This window comes from Saccostrea cucullata, unplaced genomic scaffold (assembly GCF_032062105.1).
Source record: "Saccostrea cucullata isolate Sc308-1 unplaced genomic scaffold, CSIRO_AGI_Scuc_v1 ctg391, whole genome shotgun sequence".
NCBI classification, from domain to species: domain Eukaryota; kingdom Metazoa; phylum Mollusca; class Bivalvia; order Ostreida; family Ostreidae; genus Saccostrea; species Saccostrea cuccullata.
In genome coordinates this window covers 439,822-464,146 of record NW_026938695.1, presented here as the reverse complement: position 1 = coordinate 464,146, position 24,325 = coordinate 439,822, and the positions used below count along the sequence as shown (strand labels likewise).

The 24,325-nt window shown below is 33.1% G+C and overlaps 2 protein-coding genes across 2 annotated transcripts; both read right to left on the bottom strand.

Moving 5' to 3' along the window:
• Window positions 1-1,973: 1,973 nt before the first annotated feature.
• Window positions 1,974-9,329, bottom strand: LOC134250962 (calpain-1 catalytic subunit-like). The gene is made up of 15 exons (XM_062733324.1): window positions 9,096-9,329; window positions 8,637-8,768; window positions 8,084-8,298; window positions 7,727-7,904; window positions 7,155-7,220; window positions 6,896-6,984; window positions 6,478-6,647; window positions 5,948-6,049; window positions 4,912-5,015; window positions 4,286-4,476; window positions 3,605-3,684; window positions 3,222-3,332; window positions 2,879-2,961; window positions 2,272-2,501; window positions 1,974-2,023 (listed from the first exon to the last, which is right to left on the bottom strand). The coding sequence occupies exons 1-15, from the start codon at window positions 9,303-9,305 to the stop codon at window positions 2,002-2,004; spliced, it is 1,983 nt and encodes a 660-aa protein (XP_062589308.1). The 5' UTR covers window positions 9,306-9,329; the 3' UTR covers window positions 1,974-2,001.
• Window positions 9,330-12,024: 2,695 nt separating this feature from the next.
• LOC134250975 (uncharacterized) lies at window positions 12,025-23,091 on the bottom strand. Its single transcript, XM_062733341.1, has 10 exons — window positions 22,708-23,091; window positions 17,306-17,506; window positions 16,651-16,823; window positions 15,998-16,054; window positions 15,383-15,504; window positions 14,661-14,959; window positions 14,205-14,326; window positions 13,934-14,028; window positions 13,238-13,326; window positions 12,025-12,186 (listed from the first exon to the last, which is right to left on the bottom strand). The coding sequence occupies exons 1-10, from the start codon at window positions 23,026-23,028 to the stop codon at window positions 12,100-12,102; spliced, it is 1,566 nt and encodes a 521-aa protein (XP_062589325.1). The 5' UTR covers window positions 23,029-23,091; the 3' UTR covers window positions 12,025-12,099.
• Window positions 23,092-24,325: the final 1,234 nt, after the last annotated feature.

The following is a 24,325-nucleotide window of genomic DNA, read 5'->3' as shown; positions in this document are numbered from 1 at the left end:
GCGATGGAGCGATAGTGCGATGACACGATGGTACGATAGCGATGACACAATGGCGTGATGGTACGATAACAATGAAGCGATATTCACTTTTACTCTATCCTTCTATCGCACCATGGTCATCACATTATCACGTCATCGCATTATCGTCATCGCGCTATCGCACCATAGCTCCATCGTCATCGCTTCATCGTTTTCTCACCATCGCATTATCGTGCCATCGACCTTTATAGTCGATGCTCGATGGTGCGATAGTGAACTGCATGGCCCTATCAGAATTCCATACAAAAGTCCAGTAACACGATACTCATGGACCGGATCAAAGACAGACCTCTTAGAAACATCAAAAGTGGAATTATGCGACAGGGAGGAGTAAGTATCCCCTGTCGACCGACCATATCCTCCTTGTCCTGACCGAGCTAATTGTACAGACCTATGATTCCAAAAGAGGGGAAAAGCTCTAAAGCAGGCATTCATACTAACAGATATGAAATTGTAAAGCCTTTTGGCATTAAATGACATATGAAGAAAGATATGGAGATAACGAAGATTTTATATTCGCGTGTATTACTTCTGTGTTACTAGTATTTTGACTTGATAAGGTTATGTAGATCAACATAGTAGGGTATTATTTTTTTTAATATTTATTTCGTCATTAATTGAATAGGTAAAGGGACCTAGTCAAGAAAACGTCGAAATTATTAGGTCACCTGAGTCACTCAGGTGACCTCCCTATTGCTATCTTTTTTTGTCTGTCTTTCGAATATTTTAGCTTCTTTTCTGGAACCACTGAATTAATATCAACGAAATAAGGCATATAGTATCTGTGGGCAAAGAGGAGGGGGAAAAGTGAAATTCATTACCCCAGCCTCATGAAGCCGGAGGATTGGGACAAAAACCACTAGAATTAATACAATCTTTAAAATCTTACTTTTACTCCTGGGCATCAAGCGGTCAAACTGTTGGCATGATTGTAATAAGCATTGAGTCCTTAATCAAAATTGTGAAATTTATGGTCCCAGGGTCAGGGGTTCTGGTGTTAGGATGGGGATCTATTGTTTATGTAGTGAACATGCATTGATTCTTTGAAAATCTTCCCTGTTCCTGGGTATTAAGCAGATGAATTATGTACATTGTTATGATGAGCAAGACTGCCTCTTCCAAAATTGTTAATTTCATGACCCCTGGTCGGGTTATGGGTCCTGGCGTTAGGGCGGTGCTTTATTAATTATATAGTGAAAATGCTTTCTTTGTAAATCTTTTCGCTCTCTCTCTTTTATTGATATCAAACAAACAATAATATTTTAAGTAACATACAGATAAACAACATTTTACACGTTGAGATTTGATAATTATTTTTTACATATACTAATAAAAAAAGAAGAGCTATAATTAAGTTGAGACAAATTTAAATTTTACAATAATAAAAATTATAGATAATTATAATTTAACTCCAAAAAAAGACATAGGTGAGTATTGGTTATGAGTCCTTTTCAATCAGACGTTAAAATATTTAAATGAAATTCTTTTTCAAAAACACAACAGGAAACTCATAATGATTTCCATCTTTTATCAAATTATTATATTAAAATTACCAAGGACAAAAGTTGATGAGCCTATGTAAATTTAACAAAATAAATATGTACTGTTGTATTTCTTATATTTCTTAATTACTTTGTCCCTTTCTTCATCATGTTCATGCTAGTAATTATCAAGAATGATACGGGAATGACCAAAATATCCAAATACACACATTCAGTAAAACTTGTTTCTAACGAAGTCACTGGGACCTATAAAATTATATCTGTATAAGGAATTCGTTAAATTTATACAGCTGGGGATCCAAGATAATTTCGCTATGTCCATGAATTCGCAATATCCCTGTTCATACTAAACGAGTTTAACTGTATATTCCTGTTGTCATTTTTCCCATCTGACAGAAGATGCTGCAGTGACAACACAAAGATGATAGCTTCTTTTCTCACTATGGTGATGTCTTAAGCACTATTTTCCCAAATTATAAGATCTGTAGAAATAAAAAAAGGTTGCACATGTATTTTGTATAATTTATAATAAAATCATAAAAAATGAACAAAATTGTAACATTTTACAAAGTTCAAAAAATACACTCATTACAAAGTGGTTGTTCATTCATTGGTATATCAATATACACAGTTCGCACTTAAATGTTGAATATGTTTCATATGTTCCATATGTTTCATGTAGTTTAACATTTTAAAATATCTTTGTTAGAATAAATATTTCGTAACTTACTTGATCTGCAGTGGGATTGCAGAATACACCATGATGCAGAAGGCTGTGTTACTCCCCCCGGGCTTTTCATTGTAGAGAATCCCACAATACCGTCCAGGTTCTACTTGAAAAGTGGGAGCGAGATAGTCCCACTCCCAGCCTTCAATAGATCCGTCCCTACACCGTACAGTGTGATCCCAATGATCATAAAACCACTGGGTCTCCTTTGGTATCAATTCTTCTGGACCTACCTGGAGGTTATATTTCACATAAAATACAAATATTTTACATAAGCTAAAAATGTTTGAATCTTGTGAAAGGATAATGGTATACTTGTGAAAGGACAATGGTATATACCTAAGAATAGTCAAGTTCATGTGGTGAAGTGATGGTCTTTCTTTAGGTATACATACCAGAAATAATCAAACAAGCCTCATGAAAAGTCAAAATTCTAAGAAAGTTGTACTTTACCAGAATAATCTAAATCTTATCAAACTCTACTTTACCAGTTACCTTTATAATCTAAAAGCTATTATACAAACGCAACAATTTTAAAGAGTATCATAATCTGTGTCAAGCTCTATTTAAACGTAAAATATAATCAAATCAACATAACATTCAAACCTACCCGAAATAACCTAAATCCCAGACAGGCATCGTCAGAGTTCCAGTCTTTAAGGACTTTGAAACGAATCACTTGTTTGAGTTCATCTGAAAGAAAAATATTAATCAACATGCAAGATCTCTGGTCTGTGTTTCTCAAACACCTGGTAAAATTTGATCACTGGATAAGTTGGTCAATTGCTATATCCTGTATCCACTGGCCAACTAACCACTGGTCAAATATTTGTTGCTCAGAATAAAATTAGCCTCTGGTTAGTTAACCATTGGTTAAGCGATATAACCAGTGGTTTACCAGTGTTTTGAGCAACCCAGTCCTGAGGACAAAACGGTATTGCAGTTCCTCTTACCTCCTTCTGGTACGGAGATGTCCACCTGGGGATTCAAATCAAAGTCTCTGTCGTATATGAATCCTCCCTGAAGACCCTCTGACCACCGCCCCCAAATCTCCTCACAGCAGTCTGTTTAAGGACATGTTAACAAACTTTCAAAAATTTTGAATATTACAAGAATCTAACCAGCTGAAGTCAGGTTTTTGATCAAGGTTCATTCGAGAATATTAGTATTTGAAGTTGTCAAAGAGGATGTTTTATAATTGGTTTTTAGACTTGTGTTTAAGATGCCAAGCAATCATGATCTCAAATATACTTTCACAAATCACAGTGGATTGGTTTGTCTTGATGAATCAGAAGATATTTTTGAATAATAAAATGACAAAGGAATATAACCTCACCTAGTGTACATTTCAGGTCTTTGAGATTAAGAGGTTTGTCTTCCTTTAGAAGAAGCAATGGTTCAGTTGAAGGAACCCATCTATAATTTCAAAAAAGCTTTGAAACATTTTATAAGAAGAAGGAAAAGATCATTAGTAACATATTACAATGATGTTAAATATGACGAAAAAAAACATTAACAAATGAAATAAATTGTAATTTGCCACAAGTTTAATCAACGGCGTTCTCAATTTCCCCGGTATCGATTCAAAGGCTTCAATCTTACAACATCTGATAGTTCCTGGAAGCTTAAGGACAGATGATACAAACAAACTTTTGTCCAAAAAATTGGAAATAACAACACGAGTCATGTTTTAATGAGTAAAATGAATTAAGTTTCACTATAGTTTCTGATGTTTTATTCAAATTGTCACAAAAATGGGATTTGAAGTGAAAAATATTTGTATAGATTATTAAGGATGCTTTCAGACAGGCAGAATTTTGAACATCATAGGTTTACAATTTCTTTATATTCTAGAAATTTATTATTTGCATCATTTTCAATGAAATTAGGCCAAAAAATATATACTAATCCAGGCATCAATTTTTTTGTTTGTATTATCTACCCTTAAAACCAGTAGAATTTTGATTTAGATTTTTTTCAGAATAACAGTATTGAAACCGAGTTTGTAAATACGTACTGAATATGCTTCATCGGAAATGTGGTATAAATCCTCAGTAGAAATTGCCTCTCTGTTTTCATTTTGGCTGTGTGGGGGAGGATCATGTATTTTCCCGGTTTTAGTTTGAATGTCCTCAGAATCTGTTGGAACCCCTGCTCAAACGTCTCCCCGATCTCCTCAATCAGCATCCCCTGCTTCTGTTGCCTGGCCTATCATAAAGCATGGGGATATTTTGAGGGAGACATTTTGTTAAAATAAGAATACATGATCATGACGATGTTAAGTGATTTATTGTCTTGGAGACAAAATTTGTCTGGCCTATCATATATCATAAGGTTATTTTGAGGAGGTTCATTTTTTTTTAAATAGGACTACACAATGTAAGTGACAGGAATTGATTTTCCTGGAATCAACATTTCTTGATTTGTGGAGAAAAAATAGTTGAGGAGGTTTGGTTTTATGGAGATGAATATTACACACTTGAAACTAGACAAAAGAAAACGAATTCATTTCGTGGAAAATCAAAAAATTCTATGGTCTCTTCATACAATGAATATCATTAAAATCATATCCCTGGAAACTAAATAATTCACAGTAACTTAATTGCAAAATCTACTTACGTCACAAAGCGAAAAAATAACTACCTTGAATACTCTTAGTGCTATGGGGACTCTGTCGTCTAATCTGTCTTTACAGAGCTGAAGTAGGGAAATTCCTACGACCATTGGTGTCTGCTCCTTACTGAATCCTGTCAAAGAAACATTCTCTTTGCTTTGATTGGTGAAGAAGGGGTTTTTGTTAAGGGTCTAAAGCTGAAAATTTGCTGCAGAATTTTAACCTCATGCAAATATTGCTGTATGGCTTGAAGATGAGATGTTGCTACAGATCTAGAATTTGGAGATTATACTTTCTTAGTTGGTTCGAAGATGAAACTTTGCTGCAGAGTTAAAAGATGGGGCTTGCTACACCATTTGAAGTTAAAATTTTCCTGCAGTGTTTGTAGACAAAAATTTGCTGTAACGTTTGAAGTGAATTTTTGCTGTAGGGTTTGAAGACAAATATTTCGCTGCAAGGTTTGAAGATAAAATTTTGCTGAAGAGTTTAAGTACGGGACTTAAATACTATATAATAGTTTGAAGATTACACTTTTGCAACGGTTGTTGAAGATTAAACTTTATTTAAAGGTTTGAAGTCGAGACTATTGCAGCAGGATCTCAAGCTGAAATATTGCTGCAGGATATGTAGATGCTAGAGGATTTGATGATGAACTATAATACAGGGCTTCGAGATAAGATTTTGCTGCAAGGTAAAATTGAGAAAAAGACTGCTTTAGAGTTTGAAGACGAGACTTTGGTAAAGGGATTGAAGATTAGACTTTGCAACAGTATTTGAAGATAAAACTTTGCTGAGGGGTTTGAAATTGAAACTTTGCTACAGGGTTTGAAGGAAAGACTTTGATAAAGAGTTTGAAGATAAAACTTATCTACAGGATTTGAAAATGAAACTTTGATGCAGGGTTTGTAGATGGAAATTTGCAAAATTGTTTGCAAGTGAGACTTTGCCACAAAAAAATTACGGAGATACAGCTATAACGAAGAGTACAAGACATTCAAAGATTTCATAAATGTGAATAGAAAAAAACATCGGAAATATCTACATCAATTTGATCTTTCACTTTACCTCGACTTGGAAGGGTAAAACAAAATTTGGGATTATCCAGAATTTTTTTACTGCCAGCTGCTGTCATTCCGTACCATTCCCCAAATACATGTGTACAATATTCTACAATTCCAATTTACACTTGGATATAGGAAATAATGTTAATGATCTAATTGTTTTCATTGTTTTTATGGAAAATCAAGTATGATCAATATTGCAAGTCTTAGGTTACTTCATAAATTGTATATTGAGAAAGGTCACATGTATGAAAAGAAGCATGTAGAGAAAACAACTATAAAGATTGTCTCAAGCAAAACCTGTACTTGTAACAGTACATCTTTCCTGCACAAACATATTTTGTACCTATACGAAAAATACTTTTGCATCTTTATATGTTTGTTAAATTACATTTAATTTGTATGACTTTGTTTTTTCTCATACTTGAAAACTTCATGTATGGAACTTTGTCAAATGATATTTTATAGCAGATCGATCGATTGACAAGAAACGTAATTTTTAAATGTTTAAATATCTTCGTTGCTTTGACTTACTGAGACGTATAAATTGGTTTATTTCCTGGTCGACCACAGGAGTTATAGAACACACACAGACATACTCCATGTATGCAATAAAGTCTCGGAAGGCCATGATGAATTCGTTATCACAAAGTGGTCTCTGCATAATGTCACTATCTAGGGGTAACGAAGCCCACTCACTTCCGCTAAAGGAATAGGAAAAGTAGAACATGAATTATGGTACGACTAGAATACGCACTGAGGAATGGAGTTGGAAGAGAAAAAAAAATGGCGCAATAGTGCAACTTGTCTGGAGCGAGGAGCTTTGAAAATAAGTAGTGGAAACATAACAGGACAGTATAAATCTGTTCTACATGTATATATGCTAATATGATACACTGTGGCATCAACTTTTCTTATTATGTTTAAGTTGAAGATTTCATAAATAGATTACTTTTCATTCCATGGCCCTTTCCAAAGCGTATATCCCAAAGGATCACGCATGCGTAGAAGATGAATTTCTTTGCCCTTTTGCGTATGAACCTTCAAGATGTAATTTTTCAATATGAGTGGTATATATAATAACTATGTATTTTAAGAAGATTAAAAAATAAAAATAGTAACTTTGAATTAAAATTAATAAATTATTGCTGTTAACGGTAAACCTATTTAACTTTCAAAATCAACGAATGCTTTGTGTAGGATGTACATACTTGATATGTTTCCAAAATGGTGAATGTATCACCAGCGGTTAACCCATAAACCCCATCATGTTTCCTCTGGAAAAAAAGAAAGAAACAGACTTTCTCATAAAGCAACTATTTTTTGATTTTTCTATCTAAACTCCTATGATATTTGTTTAACGTACTACAGTTTCTTTATGCATTTCCCCCGTTATTTCAAAACCTCTGCATTTATGTCTATCATTTTAAACACTTAAAACTTATACATATAATTGATCCTCTCTAAACAATTCAACTCTGGTAATTCAGTTCAATTTATTAAACATTTTACATTTAAACTAAATGTAACGAGTTCTGTTATAGATGTACATGATATATTAAGCTGAGATACATGTACACTTATTAGATATTCTTTTAAGATTCTGAATAATCTTTCATTCATCAATAAGATGAGCTATCCAGATGATACCATATTCCATTTGAATCAATATGTCATCGATAATTCCTATCCAGATACTATGGTATCTATTTAAGGAGACAACCTACAGCCCCCCCCCCCCCCACTCCCCTCTGTGTGATAACCCGCCATTATCTCTACTTACAGACACAGAACACCCAACATGTGCCCCCTGGGCGATACCCCGGCGGATCTTGTAGTAGATATCCCCGGGCTTTAGTCGGGTCCTCTCTAGATTTATTGCATCATACACCCCTCCCGTCAGACTTAGGTAGGTGTCGTGTATGTACCCGTATTCAATGCTTGTGTAGCCACCCCAGAATCTGAAGGGGAAAAAACTTCTTAGAAATAATATCTAAGTCATGTGCAATTTTAGGGTTAATGACATCAAAACGTTAGAATGAATTTGAGACCAAGAGTATTATGTTACGAAAATTAAACTAGCTCCAGTTACATAATCATTGACATCAATCCTACCTACCTACGTGAGGTATAAACTTACCTTGCCCATGCTTTTTCTAGAAAGGTTAACCAAAGTTCATCCTTGTCGTGACAATAGGATAGGAGACGTATACCCCCGCTGTTGGAGACACAAGGGACAGAATCGTCCACGTAAATGTCGACCCAGCGGCCGAACCTCCATACCCTGCAGTGGACAACGCCCACGTAGATCTCCTGCTTTTTGTAAATCACTCGGGTTTTATCGTTGGGTATCAACTGAAAGTTAAATATTTACAAACATGATTAGGGGAGAGCAAAAAAAAAAAAATAATAATAATAATAATAAATAAATAATAATGGCAAAATACAATTATTTAAGTGTTTTTATATAGCTTAAACTTATTTATCAAGCTTGGTTTGAATAACTACATGTAACTAAAATGCTTTTCAATGAAAAAATGCATAAGCATACCGCCTTTTTCAATCTCTTTTTCTTTTTTTTTCTTTCTTGTTTTTTTTTTTAACATTAAACGTTTCGTCTACTCGATAGCTATCATAAATTAAATCGTGATTTGAAGAAAAAAATAAAACTAAAAAAAAAAATTAATTTATACGTGTTTTATGATATCAGTTCGTGGGGTCAGCTTTTCGATGACATTAAGGAAGTAGGTCGTATCAAGTTCCCCTTGATTTAAGTCCGGGCTTACAGGATCCCGGCAGAGCAGCATAGAGTGAACTCCTTCTATCTGGAAAATAATAAAGGAGAAAAGAGGTAAAACAGCTGATGCTTCTGGGTTCCGAAGACTGTGGCAACCAAATTGTAGGTCATGGTGATCTACTTTTGAAAGTTCCAAGATAATAGCTAAAAATCCGATAAAAAATAGAAACTTTCACATGTTTCAGGTAAGAATTCATTAATTAAACAGGTTGTTTCTTAACTATGATTAAAAATTGAAACAGAACAAATTTTAATTTGAAAAGTTGAAAAAGCTAATGTAATGTACAATGTGATTTAGCTAAAAATGTAACACACTCATTATGGTGACAGGTATTAATTTACTACATTGTTTTACCTCAGCCCGAAAAGATTGACAATCTTTGGGAGGGGGAAGGCTTGTGTCCGTCCATAGCTGGATACATTTGGGAGGGATCTGGCCATGAAAACGATCAGATGTTTCTCGGAAATCCCAAAAACTTTCGTAAACCCCTAAGAAGTTAAGAGTGTACGGGTCGGCAACTCGGACAAAAAGGGGACCCTCATCCTTACTTCCTCCACAACCCATTGTCAACGGTCATTGTCACCTAGGTGATTTGGTCTGAGGATAAAACCAAAAGAACTTTATATCGTACCAAAAGCGAGAAAGGGGTGGGGTTGGAGTGGGGGATCGTTCGAGTGAGAGACAAGAGACAGATAGAGAGATATTGCATTACATGTTTTCTTTTTTACCTTATAAATTTAGAAAAAAAATCTTTATAGTTGGATCATACCGAAGAGCATCCTTTCCTATTAGGAATATTTTGATTGATTAAGCTTGCCACTCAAAAAAGGGGGATGTAGAGAGGATCGAGGTATACATAGGTTAAATGTTTATACTTATTTTTTTTTATTTCACAAAACCCGGATGGGTACTGTATACGTAAGCACACAACTGTATAGCGACATAACATGTATCTAAACCCCAAACAGTACAAAAGAGATGCAAGTTTTTTAGGGGATTACTTTACTCGGAGCAAAAGAGTGTATCTATTATAATTTAGTGTATTTATCATAATTTATTAAAGAAATATAAACACTAACCTGAATTCATTTTCCCTAGATTTAAACACACACCTAACATTATTTCTAAAGAGTGACCAAAGATTTAAGATCAAGAAGGCGGATTATAGCCCGCGATACAACGGATTTAGCATTTAACATATAAACCTGGGACGGAAAACGTAAATATTTTGCGCACATGTTCTTTATTGGTGCAATTCATGGTGCTTTAAAAATCACAAACACCCATTGTACACTTGCATGATTACAGTTGTACGTTTATAAAAGTGGGCTAGTTTACTAGTGTACAGTGTATCTCGAGAGAGTAGCATTTCGCATCAGATCGGAGACACTCCTCCGTATAAGTTCGGATAGAACCTTGTTATATTACTTCTTCGTTAGTAAATCCAATACATGTATTATTCATGGAAAAATCCCCGAATTTTTCCCATGTTATAGTATATCTACCATTCCGGATGATGCTTATTAAACCCAGGCTCGTGTCCGCAGGACCCCCCTTAATTTTGCGTTTATGTTTTATAAAATAGAAAACAAACTTTTCAAGATAGTTTATGATTACGCTCCCTGAATAACTTTTTGTATGTCGAAAATTCACGTTTGGTTGGCTCTGGCTTAACTGATAGTGTCTCCTCCTGCTATTGATAAATCACACCTTATAAATCCCCCCCCCCCCAAAGAAAAGATAATCCCATTCAATTAAGAAACAACGACCACTCGCCAACTGGATGATGTTGATAAAAAATTTTAATCAAATTGAAATTTATGTCATAATTTTTTAAAATAAAATTATACAATCAATTCAGAATAAAATTTTGGAGAAGGTATTTACAAAGTATATAAATTACAATTTATAGAACTTTTTATATAATAAAACCAAAAAAATGTATGTTTTTAAAATTTTTTAAATCTGTCAGCATAAAAATGATTCAGTACAGTGATATCTCCATAAATTTTATATTTAACATTCAGGTTGAATACCTGTAAAGCAATTAAATAAAAAAAATAATTGTCATTAAATAAATACAAAGAATTTTAAAACCTAAACTTTTATCAGAAGCTTTTATCAATAAGAATTTGAAAAAAGTCATAGCAGAGCTATGTTTCACAGCCGTAGGATAAATAATTCAGTACATCCACTAACATACATTGTAAAAAGTGAGAGTTATAAAAAATTTCATCTTTAATTAATTCAACTTAAGTATTCGCAACATTCCAAACATTGTGCACAGGTTCAATAATTCAGTCTATACCTAAAACTAAACAAACAAAATCTTAAAAGCTGCCAAAGAAGTGAATCAATAACATACTGCTACAAATTGTACTTCCTATTGTCTTTCCCACTGCATATGTTACTAATGTATATGTAATACATACATGTACATACATGTACTACATACATGTATTATGCAGTCTGTATTTCAATATAATGACTGTTATTACAGCACGCTGGACATATCTTTGAACATAATTCTTTAGATTTATTTACAGGTATTCAGGTTAATTCATTACGTATAACACAAAACAATATTTAAACATGGGCATTGTAAATATTATATAGGTTTTTCATGAAGTGATGCAGGGGTCAAACAATCTGAAGTCTATGTCTTAAAAGTATTATGGCACTATATACATATTCTTAACAAATATAATATATCACAAGAATTCATGTTTTCAAAGTTAAAATACAGACAATTGACTTCAAAAATTGTGCTCCGAATTTGAAAGTATATGAACTGGACTAAAAAAAAATCTGCTTGAAGATTTGGTTTATTATAATTGAAGGTCAATTATTTGAGGTAAAATTCATACAGAAAATGTGGATGGTACATCTTACTTCCACATATCTATGGTTTTTGAGAAATCCATGATTAAGATACATTGTACAAAATTTTGACTATATTTAGCGATTCCTTTTGACCCAGGTAACTTTTAAATTTGCATGATACCTTATGAAATAGTTGGGATTGATAATTAATTTAAATGAAAAAAAAAAATTAATACATAATGGATTCTATCACAGTTAATAAATAAGAGATAAAAAATCATATATTTTAAAAATATCAAATAAATAGAAAATTAATAAGCATAAAACAACATCTATTTGTATTCAAATTCACTAGGTGAATAAACAATAAAAAGATATTTGAAAGCACTATCGTGCACCTATCAGAAAACAAGTAAACATTTTGATGAAATTGGACAGTAACACATGAATCCTAGTCCAAAATATTGAGAAAATTAAGCTCTACATAATTTTGGAGGATGAATTTAAGGAACAATAATTTATAAATGCTGTCTATTCACTGTTCTGGATAATAATTCTCTGGATCCATTAGTTTCTTCTTGTTGATTGAGTCATACAAGAATTCCTCTGAAACTATCGGAATCTGAAAAGAATATGACTCCAATTCAAAATACTAGTATGAAACATAATGTACATGTAGTGTTCATGTGTCTGTTTCATGCAATACTGTCAGGGGTTCAAAAATCCTCAAGCCCGACGTCCCGGACTATCCAATTCTGGATCCGGACTCGGCATTTAGAATTCGCAAAAGTCCTGGGACTTGGCTATGTTTCATGTTTATCTTTTTTTATAAGTTAAAAAATGATCTTAAAGCTAAAAAAAAAAAAAAGCAAATTCTCAAATGTATTAGGTAAAAATGTGGGTTTGTGGGCGTTAAAATACCAAAAAAACATTACGAACGTTTCGAAATACAATCCGTCTTTTTATTTTCTGTTGCGGCTAGACTCTTGCTTTTACGCAATTCCTCATGTTTCCACCTAGATATGACAAATGGCAATGAGTTTGTTAAATTTCGGTTTTAGCTGTGACTAACAGCAAATTCTAATTTCTACTTATTGTATTAGATGGTTTATTCAGTAGTGTGTATTTGTAAAAGTTATTGTAATGTACCAGTAATTTATCAGTCTGGTATTGTGTTAAAATACTCATGACATTTTATGGAGGAAAAATAAAACATATATATTAATGCATATAGTCTTTATTCATTCAACGCAACAAATGAAATTATAAGTAACATAAATTTAATGATGTATAGGTAAATATGGACTATGAAATTTCTTCCTCGGACTTGCTTAAAATTTACTCTTCAAGTCCTGGACTTGACCATGACAAAAAAAATTTTGAACCCCTGACTGTAAACCAAATATTTTTTGCCTTAACTTTTATTCGCGATTTGTCACTTTGAAATCAATTTGTGATGATTAATATATATTCACAACTGAGGAAAAATATTCTAGATTAATATTCGCCAGTTGAAATAGATACCGGTCATGAAACTTGAGGATATTTCTTGCACACAAATATTACTAAGTTTACGGTACGTAGTTATTAATAAATGTATCTTATATCTGATAATGGAGTATACAGATCAGTATAAATAACCCTGAATAATGAAGTATAAACGTACAACTTACATTTTTGTCCATGGCCTTCATGAACTTGTTCGTTGTACCTTGCACAGATCCCAGGGATGCGACACAGAGATTGAAATTACCCAGTGTTCCTAGGAATAAATCAATGCATATCATAAATACACATGTACATTATATATATATTCTCCTACATGGTTTTTTTTTTTATTTCAAATGAAATTCATTTTTTATAATAATCATGTTTAATAACCGGTACCTTCTGCATCTAAATCTAAACTACATGAAAAATTAAATAAGTTTACAAATACATATTACAGACTAGCCTCTTTTTGTGAAAAAAAATTCAGAACAGACTTTTTTAGACGCAGGATAGGGACACTACAGAAATCAAAACTGATTTGTCCTTCTTTGCCTATTCATATATCCTTTAACAATCGTAAACAACACTAGCATTTTTTGTTAAAATAAAATTAAAACATGTTTTAAACCCAGAAAGACAAGTGGCAGTAGTAATACACATTTTAGGATAAACAGGAAAAGTCATAAGGGAAAAAAACAGGAAATTTGAAATGGGCTACTGTAAAAACATTGGAAGACTTCTTCAAAGGACTGGTGTGATTCTTATACACCAGCGGCAAACTTAATTTTGCTAAGCCCTAATTAAATGAACCATTTAAAATTTGAACCTCATTTTAAAATACATATATGCATACAGTATACATGTTCATAAATGCATACCTGTTGTGGCCCCATGCTTCACTACAAGATCTGTAATTTCTTTCTGGGTCAAACAAAAAGCTCCAGTGAACAAAATTTTCTGGTCCTTCAATACTCTGTCAATGCAAAAAGGGAAAGAAAACAATTTAGTTAAAGCAAAATCCTTTATACATGTATCTATGAGCAATGTGCAAAAAATGAAGATTTTTTTGTTTCTTTTTTTACTTTTTTGACATTTTTTTTTCTTTTTAGAAATTAAATCATTTCTATTTTGGGTGTTTTCAGAACTTACTTTGACTTTTTGGCAGTTTGGGATTTCATACATTTTTCATGCACACTTTCATCATCATCATCGTCGTCATCATCAGCTGTTGATTTCTTGGCTGAAGTAGCCTTACCCCCAGTCCCAGTTTTCTGTATAGGAAATCAAAACATATACAGTTAAACACACTTAAAGAAAACGTGCTATAATGCGATACCTCTTACATGTACAGCAATTCATTATTCAAAACCTGTGACATAAAATTCATTGTTCATTTATAAAAATACAAATTATTTTTGTATAAGAGCTGGAAAAATAGTCTGTCCCTTGCTTTTTGGTATGACTGTGTTTTCCTCTAAATGTTGCACATGCTGTACAATATTTAAGCAATATGAATCATTACTTTTTTGAAAGATGAAGGCACATAACTGCAACAGTGTGTGCACACAAATTGAATAAATTTATGTACTTTTATTTTTTACTTACACTGTAAGCAAACTCCCCAGAGGCCATCTTATAATGAACAATATAGCTGGGCAGGATGTGACCGGGGTTGAATATGACCAGCTCTTTTTTATCAGGGGACGTGTGGGAGTCGTGTCCCTTAGTAAGCGCTGCCCCATGGATCAGCTTTTTACAGTGGAACACTTTCCCAGGGAGAACCTGACACAGGAGTAGCTTCTCTGCCCCCTGGATGTACCCCATACTGTAGTCGGGGTACTCACTAAAGTACACCCCCTTACCATACCAGCCAGTGTCTGTTCTGTGTTGGAAACCTTTGTCTCCTACAAAAACAATGTATAATAATGTTACATTCATAGTACATGTTTTTTCAGCTACATGTATGCTTGCTTACACAGCTATACTTTTAACTTACATCAATAGTAATTAATATGGTTTTCTTTTTTTCAGCTTTACATGCTTACACAGCTATACAAGAACATGTACTAAACAATGCTATTACTGATGATATTTTTTTATCAACTTGACCTTGAAATTTTGGCCTTGACCTTCTAACAAAAATTTGTTTAAATACTATTGTAACTTTTAAAAGTAGAATTTGATTTTCCTTATGTGCAGATTTTTAGTCTATAATTAGGAGGTAGATACTATGATAAAAAATTTCACAATGTGTAAAATTATACTCACTTGAATGCTCATGAGCAAATGTCTGTTCAAATATAAATTAAATATATCCAAGTATTTACCAGGAACTCTGAATCCAGTTTCACAGATTTTGGTGATATTCTCTACTTTGGTTCCATGAAATGCTAACACGGGGTAGGATAAATCCTCTCCTCTCTGTTTCTTTAGCTCATCTTTAGCATGTCTGAAAATCAATCAGGATTTTAAAATCCAGAGTTTATTATAATCATGCAAAGAGAGACAGATTTTTTAACTACTCTTTATCAACATAAATATTATGCATAAAGTTTATACATTGTATTAGCTGTTACAAGGTGCCCCTGATATGTTCATGTCATATTCTACTCAACCACAATATATTTACAAGTATCAAATATAAAAAAGTTTCTTACAATATAAACATGTAAATTCATATTAATCTTCTTTCTTTTTCTTTTCTTTTTTGAAGGGGGAGGGGGGGATTCCATGATAAGTCAGTGACATTTTTCATTACAAGATAATTTTGAAGGAATTTATTGATCCATGCATACAGGTTCAACTCTAAGGTCGAGAGGTCAAATTTGGGGTACCCAAAGAAAGGTCTTGTAACAAGGAATACACCTGTGAAATATATCAATTTATAAGTTTCTACAATTATTTATCAGAATTACTTGCTCATACCACACCATTATTCTTACTTGAATTTGGTCCTCAACTCTGGATTAACAACATACTCCACTTTCTTAATGGTGTAGCTGAAAAACACATCATGCATCAATCAATAAATAAATTGTGGCATATTAAAATTTAACTCTTAATTACTAAATCTGAGTGATAACAAACCTATACATACTTTATTAAAGCTGGACACCATTTGTTCAATGTAAACTCGTCTGGTTAGATTAAGCACCATTTTAAAGAAATGGACTCAAGGATTTTACATGTATCATAATATGCTAGATTTCAGAGTACACAATATATTCAGACTAGACAAGTTTTTTAAAATACTAAATACTCTCTTCATCTTTCAGAGAAAACTTCATATGGTACATGTACAGCAAAACTCGTTTAGTACAAACACGGATATAGCGAATTTATGGATATAACGAAGTCATCTTGGATCCCTAGCTATATAAATTTGATGAATTTCTTATACGGTTATTATAATAACGAATCACAGATATAGCGAAGTAATTTCATAGGTCCCTGTAACTTCGTTATAACCGAGTTTTATTGTAAATGCATATTTGCAATGCTCCTTATATTTTTTGTTTACTTGACTTTTAGCTGGTTAATGATCATTTTTAAATAATAGCTGGTTTTCAGAATTATGTAGAACTATTTTCTTTACCTATTGTCTGTGCCACTTAGTAGTCGATAAAACTGGGACTCGGCCAGCCTGAAGTGAGTCTGCTCAGCTGAGCCCTCCTTGTGGTTACGCTCAGCCATGAGTGAGAAGTACACTGTGTCTGTCCCCTCTAAAGCCGCCTTTTCACCCTCCACCAATAAAAGGCCAGAGGACACCTAGGCACCATAACCATGATAAAGATTATGTTACTGTAGAAGTACTTTTTTCCGCGTGGTATTAATTTACGCTATGTACGCGGTCACAGATTTTCCGCGTAAATTTGTCCAAGCGTACTTAATATAAATGCAAGGCATATAGTGACATTGTAAGAAATCCGCGTACTTTTCTACCCGCGGATTAAACAGATATTGAGATTCCGCGGAATTATGACCCCGTGGAAAAAAGTACGTCTACAGTAAGTCACTGCTTACTGAATTACTATGAGAGACTTCAATTATCCTAATAGCTTTCTGAAACAGTAGCTAACAAACTGATCTTGTGTTACTGAGTATTATGCAAAAATAAAATACATGCACATGCAAACTTGCAACAAGGACAACCAGCACATCCCTTGTTCAATTTTGTTAAATTTATTTATTTTTTTTTTGTGCTAGAGGTATTAAACTCTTGTTATAACACTTGACAAAAGTTTATCAACCTTTTGCTGCATTTGTTCCAGTTCTTTTTCCTTTTCTTTAACTTTGTCTTTTGTTTCCTTAAGCTCTTCCTGTAGTTTCTGCTTGGCTTCAAACGCTTGCTTGATCAGCTCCTTTCTTTCATCCTCTGTCATCTGCGAGTACTTCTTCACCAGAGACATGCCTCTTTTCAAGATGTCTGCAGACTTGACTTTTGACTTTTTCTGCAAGAAATTCAATATGCAATGATTGATTGTTACAATATATCAGGCCCCGGGATCATGAATCATCTTAAGCTTAAGGGGGATGTACAAGCCATATTGGATCTAGTCTGGTGTAAACTAAGAAATACCAAGAATGCGCTACATACTCTACTAAACTAGCTCAAAGTTACCCAAAGTGCTAATGCACTAATTATCTACTGTTAAGACCAAAATTAGTAAACAATTAAGTTTATTTTGTCTTAATTAGAAGAAAATTAATCATGTTAGAACTGCGCAGCTACAGCATTCATGAGATGAAAAATGCATTGAAAATGGAGTTAGTTTGATTCATTGATAATATGGCTACAACCATTTGTTTCGTTTTTTTCTTGTCATTATCCATAATTCTTGAAAATTTGATTTTTCATATGTGTGTCTTCCTGAGGCCATGTGTTTATTTCGTCCGCCATTCCTCTGTCACAAAGAGTTCGAATAACAATGATTTTAGAATAAATGCGACCATAATAACACCAAGACAAGAAATTACTAAGTAATAATCATTAGGTTATATTACTTACTACTTTTATTTGTTGCATCGCATCGTCTGATTAATGAAAAAACGCGATTTTAACCTCACTCCAGCAAATCGGGAAAAACTTTTCTGTTTAAAACTCGAAATTCCTCGCTAAAATTATTCCGCTAAGCACATGGTTGGCATGTGCATATACCTGGTGTGGATAGATGCGTTTATTACCATGATTATATTTAATTTTTCATGGAACAAGTCTTGATAATTTGTTGGTTTCTTTAACACAAGAAAAAAAGATAAAAATGTCCTAAACATATGTGTTTAAGGTTTTTTTCATAGCGAAAGAAGTTATTTTCAAATGGGGCACTGCAAGGAGGATGCTTAGCATTTAATTTGAAAATGTTAAACAAAACGCAGTGCATGAAAAATAAATTGTAATTACATGTATTACATTCGAAAAGTTGGTACATATGTCTATTTTGTTTATAAGTTAGATAGAAAAAATAGGCATTTATATGTTTCCTTCAGGCACCTCACATAAATAGCTAGAATGTTTGCAATGACCCACACATTGTATGGGGTCATGTTTGGACACAAAAACGCATCATGTCTCATTATGTTGACAACGTTGTAAGCTCTCGCTCATTGAACGTACGAAGCTTGATAAAATATGATGAGTTGTTTCTATGAAATTTAGAAGCGAGCACAATGTTTGCAATGAAAGGTCCATTGCATATGCTATGTCTATCATCGCAAAAAAAAGTGAGTGCTGTGTCCCCCCCCCCCCCCCCTTCCCCTGTCCTTTGTTTGTTTTTCAAAATAGTGTCAAAGATTAAAAAAAATTGCATTTCTAAGTATGTGATGGAACATGTACTAGCCTTATAATACCACTTGTTATAAAAATATTTGGTTGCCCTCTCTCCCGATCTATTGCCTAGAAATGGCCCGACTCATTTTTTTAACATTTCATATCACGATATTTTTTTCTTTTTCTTCCGTAAACAATTCTGTTTAAATTTTAAAGATTTTTTTTCTCACCTATACTGACACGCAAAAGAAACGCAACAAGCAATAATTTACAAATGTTTTATTTTTTATCTTATGATTTTCAAAAGTGAATAAAGTAAGGCTAGATTCACTTTTCAGAACATCAGAGATTTGATAAAAATGTTAGATGTTTATCTGTTTACTTTACTAAGTAAGATATGACTGTTAAAACACCCCCCTCCCAGCCATTCAAGTAAAACATGCAAGACTGCCCTAAACAACAATTGCAGCTTAATTTCTACGATACTATAGGTTCATTAATATCGAGATCTCAGCGAAGGAATTATTCTTTGACATTTTTAAATGCCCATTTTTTAGATAAGTGGGTCGAATTTTCTCCAACTTAGAGCAGTGTAGTCACCCTTGGACTTCCGGTACAAGGACTGTCCTTAATGCATATGATACATAAGACCCTGTTGAGGCAAAATATAGTGAAATTTCGCATCAGCAACTCTCCATCACCTTTACATTGAAATTTTCCAGCTAGAGCAATGGAAATGCGTAAATAAGCCATTTTTTAAGTAGACTTAGCATTGTTTCGGGAAACGAAAGTAGAGTTTATTTTTTGAAATATTGCTGCATTATTTATGATGAACAGTAAAAAACCCTTAAAATTCCATAATATTGCCAAATGTTTTGTTAAACATGCAAATTTTGATTTCTGTTAAGCAGACTAAAACTTGACTTCCGGTTATGGTATGGAAATCGTTCAACCGTTAATTTACTGATGTTTACCAAATTCAAGATATTCATAATTTTAAGATACAAAATTCTTTACTTTACATAATCATTTCCCCCTAAAATAGGGTGTTGCGTTTCTTTTGCGTGTCAGTATATAAATACGGACCCAATAATTTTTCCCTGAGTTGGGAGGACCACCAAACATCATTTTAAAGATGTTTATATATAGGTTGATTTTTTCTCTTTACTTTGTACAATTGTAATTTTGAAAATATGGGCAAATAGAAAAAAAAATTTATGTTCAAACTAAATAAATTACTTCAAGCCACACTATAACACCTTTCCTCTTTTTAAAGTGTTCATATTATTTGAAATATTTTGCAACTGTAATTCTCTTCTACATTTAAAGATTGTTATGCCCCTCCATATTAAGAAGAGGTCTGGAAAACAAGATCTGTGCTAAAAATAGACCACGTGCTGCTATCCATGAACTACTTTCATGGTTCTTTACATCTTTTTGAAGACGATGGTACCTTGTTTTGAACTTGAAATTATCATTTAAAAGTGCAAAATTTAGACATTTTCTCAACAAATGGTTGTAGAGAGAACATTAATGCACAGTTTGCATATTTTTTTGGATTTTTTAAGGCTCTGCTGAATTCTGTAGCTGCGCAGTTCTAAGGAGCATATCAAAAGCATTTTTCTGCAAAAGTATAGATTATATATGCACAACATGCATTCGGTTATGTATATTTATTGTATCTTTATCAAAAAGACTTAAAATTTGATCAAAATATAATGTATTTTAGCCATTTGAAGAAATGTTTACATTTTGCGTTCACTGCACTAAAGGTGGCCGTACATCCCCCTTAAGTCAAAATCTATACAAAAAAAAATGTATTTGATAATAAAATGTTGTAGAAGTCAAGCAGACCAAAATTAGAATATCTTGCAACATTATTTCACAGAGGTGTTGTTATCTGCAAATTTAGAAATAAATTCCATAGTTAACAAATATTTTATAAGCGATTCAAAATTTAACTTAAGTCTAAGTTTGTTTCATAATCCTGGCCCCGGGATCATGAAACAGACTTAGACTTAAGTCAAAATTTCAATTATATATAAAATCTTTAAAACTTGTTAAAGGAAACTCATAATTTGCATATAACAGCAGACTGATGATACAAAATCGGAAGGCATTTTCATTTTGGGCTGATTGACCTTTAAAAAAATTCAGCATCTAAGGTATTTTTTGACTTAAGCTTAAGATGCTTCATGATCCCGGGGCCTGGTCTCAAAAGGAAAAACTTACTTAGAACTGTCAAGAACACATGTCAGACAAGTACATGTAGTATATGTGACCTAATGTTTACGAATTGGTAGATATTTTTTTAAATAAAAACATGCTTTTAAATTTTAAAAACATTTTTTTTTAAGAATCAATTTAAAAGAATGAAATGAATGAAATTGGATATTTAGCTAAGATTAAATCAACTCTTAATCTAATCACCATGATCACCATCTGTAAGACTTACTGGCAGGGATCAACATTAACGGTTGTCCGATTGCCCGGGACAAGTAAATTCTCAGTTCGGGCAAGTGAAACTATCAATGTACTTGTCCGATCAGGCAAGTGGATATTTCTGATAGAAACATTTTTTTTCCACATAAGTTTATAAACAACACAATAAATTAATGTTAACACTTGATTTCCGCCAAAAACGGGACATTGTTATTGCATTCGGATTCCCTCGGTAGCGTTTCTGGATCTAACCTTTATTCAGAAATCGGGCTCGTTATATTCTGTTTTCTTTCGTAGTTTGAAAAGTACGATTATCTGTCTTACAACTTACGTTACAGTCTTATTATAAAATAGAGATTACAGAATACTTTCTCTACCCAGTTAAGGAATTAGATGAAGAACACCAATTATTCACGGTGCACGATGTATTTTGATTCAAAACATAACGACTCTCTTCCTTTTGGCTTCGCCTCAATTTTTTAGAGGAAAAGTTAAAATTTCAAACAAAAATCGTAAAAAAAATAATATTCCTGCAGTACTCTGTGTGTTTTCAGGATATATATAGTTAAATGACAGGAAAGTGTTTTACATATGTACATGTACATTTACAATTGTAGCTTCACCATCATATGAACATTTTTTCCGGCAGTTAACTTCAAAATATAGATTAATTTGTCAACTTTTATATTTACAACAAATTAAGGTACAATAACTGGTTTTTTTTCTTCAAAAATTTTGGGCAACCAAATTTTGCATTCGGACAAGTCAAAATTGTAGTTCACTTGCCCGAAGGACAAGTGGAAATAAAAGTTAATGTCTACCCCTGACTGGACTGCAATAAATCATGTATACTTAGCAAATGATTTAAACCAAGTGGCACCGGATTCACAGATAGTAAAAATAAAGTCTCAAAACCTCCATGGGTCTCTGGCATACCGTGCCTGCAATCTAACCACTAAGCTTTTTGAGTCACCCGATATATACTGACTGAATTTCAGCACCTGTGAATCTGGCAACACAAGGAATAATGATTTAAAACACATCCATGACAATGTAAAGGTTTGGGTCATGGATATCGGCCTGAATAGCTCAGTTGGTAGAGCACCTGACTGGAGATGTAGGGGTCCCAGGTTTGATTCCCGGTCCAGCAATATATTTTCTCCTATCCTGTTACAGATTTGGTGCTGTTGACCACCCCTGGAATTGCAGGTGAAAATTCTGCCAGGGGGAAATGAGAACTTGGATTGTGTCTTCGAGGGCGAAGACCATTTAAGGAGGGAGGAATGTAATGGTTTGGGCCATGGATATCGGCCTGGAGAGCTCAGTTGGTAGAGCACCTGACTGGAGATGCAGGGGTTCCGGGTTCGATTCCCGGTCCATTCATACATTTTCTGTCTTCCAGTTACAACAAAACAACCTGACAGTATAAGCTGAGAATCTCACCTTCTCCTCTTCATCTGATTCTATAGGATCTGTGTCACTTCCACTGTCCTTGCTTTTTATCACAGTGGGGTGAGAATACTCAGCAAAATGGAGAAGATTCTTCCTGTAGCAACTAGCGCCATATTTACAGGGCGGAAGGCTTTTGTCATTGAGACTAGGTTTGGTATCATCGTTAGTGCCGTCGTCACTTGATGAAGCGTCAGTCTTCGTCGGAGGATGTGAAAATTCTTTAAAATGCTCGGGATTTTTTCGGTAACACCGTGCTCCATATGGGCACACTGGTAGAGCCGATGTTTTAGGTTTCTTCGCAGGACTTGCCATTGATCAAGCTTTTCACATGCAGTGAAAATATTTAGTACATGATAAATCTCGTCTAGTTTCGAATTTGTTTAGACAACAATGGTCGTTCGTTAAATTCTTCGGATTTATAGTCAACTCGTACACAAACTGATTCGTAGACAACGAAGTGTTACATTATTCGAGCTTAAACATTTCAGTTTTGTATCAAGTTATTTTTAATTGTAAATGAATATTTTTTTTATTCAATATTTCCATTTGTATTATATAACTTATTTGTATTGTATTTATAATTTCTTATTTTTATGTGAACTGATAATTTTTCACACATTTTTTTTTTATCCAAAATATTTTCTACTTTCTCATTTTTTTTGTTTCACCTATTCGTCACGAAAGATTTCGATCATTGCTGGTGCTTTCATGTACATTTTGGATTTTCATTTTAAGTTTGCTTTTAAGACCTCATCAATATGATCAAGTATAAGGATTCAGAATTTGGTTTAGTAACAGTATGTCAGTTTTAACGCGTTTAATTCTAAAAAAAAAAAAAAAAAAAAATACTTATAAATTGTCCAACCCAGACTTGGCTGCTTAAGTAACTGTTACTAAACCAAAATCTGAATCCCTCATTTTTTTTAAACAGAACTGGGGCTCTCATGTTTTATATAAAATATACTAATTCATTTTCATACATGTAAGTCCTTCATTTTGGTAACAACAATTTTGATCTCTTGAGCATGGAGTTTGACTTTCATTTTAGCTTCAATACTTGCCATCAGGATCGAGCATAATAAAAATGATAGGATATGTAAAGTATGTCAAAACCTTGATATTGAGGATGAAAATCATTTCATTTTGCTATATGTCCAAAATATGAAGCACAGAGAAACATATTCAAAACAAAACTATCTACATGTACTTTTCCTAACTTGAACCAAACAATCTATAATAATGACAAATTGTTAAAACTATTGATGAAAACTAGTTGTAAAAAGGTTCTTAAAATATTTTCATCATTTTTATATCAAATATCTGAAATAAGAAAAAATATTTTAGCTATAAATGAGTAACTACATTGTACTGAATCATATGGATGTATTTAGTATTTTATGAGTACAATACATAATTTGCTACACCAGTTGTTTGTATTCTAGTTGTGTTCTACTGTATTTTCATGCTTATCACTATGTTTTCTATGGGCCTTTACCAATTACTGTAATTGTGTTTGTGCCAATAAAATATTTGACTTATTTATTTGTATCATGCAGTTTTCACAAACATACATCTTATTAATACAGAAATACTTGACAAGATTTAATTA

What these genes read in the sequence shown, in the direction of transcription:
- LOC134250962 (XM_062733324.1), bottom strand. Translation starts at nt 9,305, where the DNA reads ATGGGTTGTGGAGGAAGTAAGGATGAGGGTCCCCTTTTTGTCCGAGTT. An exon ending in TAGCACTAAGAGTATTCAAG is followed by an intron (nt 4,477 to 4,911) that starts GTAGTTATTTTT and finishes GCTTTATGATAG; the next exon opens with GCCAGGCAACAGAAGCAGGG. An exon ending in GCAATCCCACTGCAGATCAA is followed by an intron (nt 2,024 to 2,271) that starts GTAAGTTACGAA and finishes TTATTTCTACAG; the next exon opens with ATCTTATAATTTGGGAAAAT.
- LOC134250975 (XM_062733341.1), bottom strand. Translation starts at nt 23,028, where the DNA reads ATGGCAAGTCCTGCGAAGAAACCTAAAACATCGGCTCTACCAGTGTGC. An exon ending in CTAAGTGGCACAGACAATAG is followed by an intron (nt 16,055 to 16,650) that starts GTAAAGAAAATA and finishes TGTGTTTTTCAG; the next exon opens with CTACACCATTAAGAAAGTGG. An exon ending in CTGGGGAGTTTGCTTACAGT is followed by an intron (nt 14,327 to 14,660) that starts GTAAGTAAAAAA and finishes TTTCCTATACAG; the next exon opens with AAAACTGGGACTGGGGGTAA.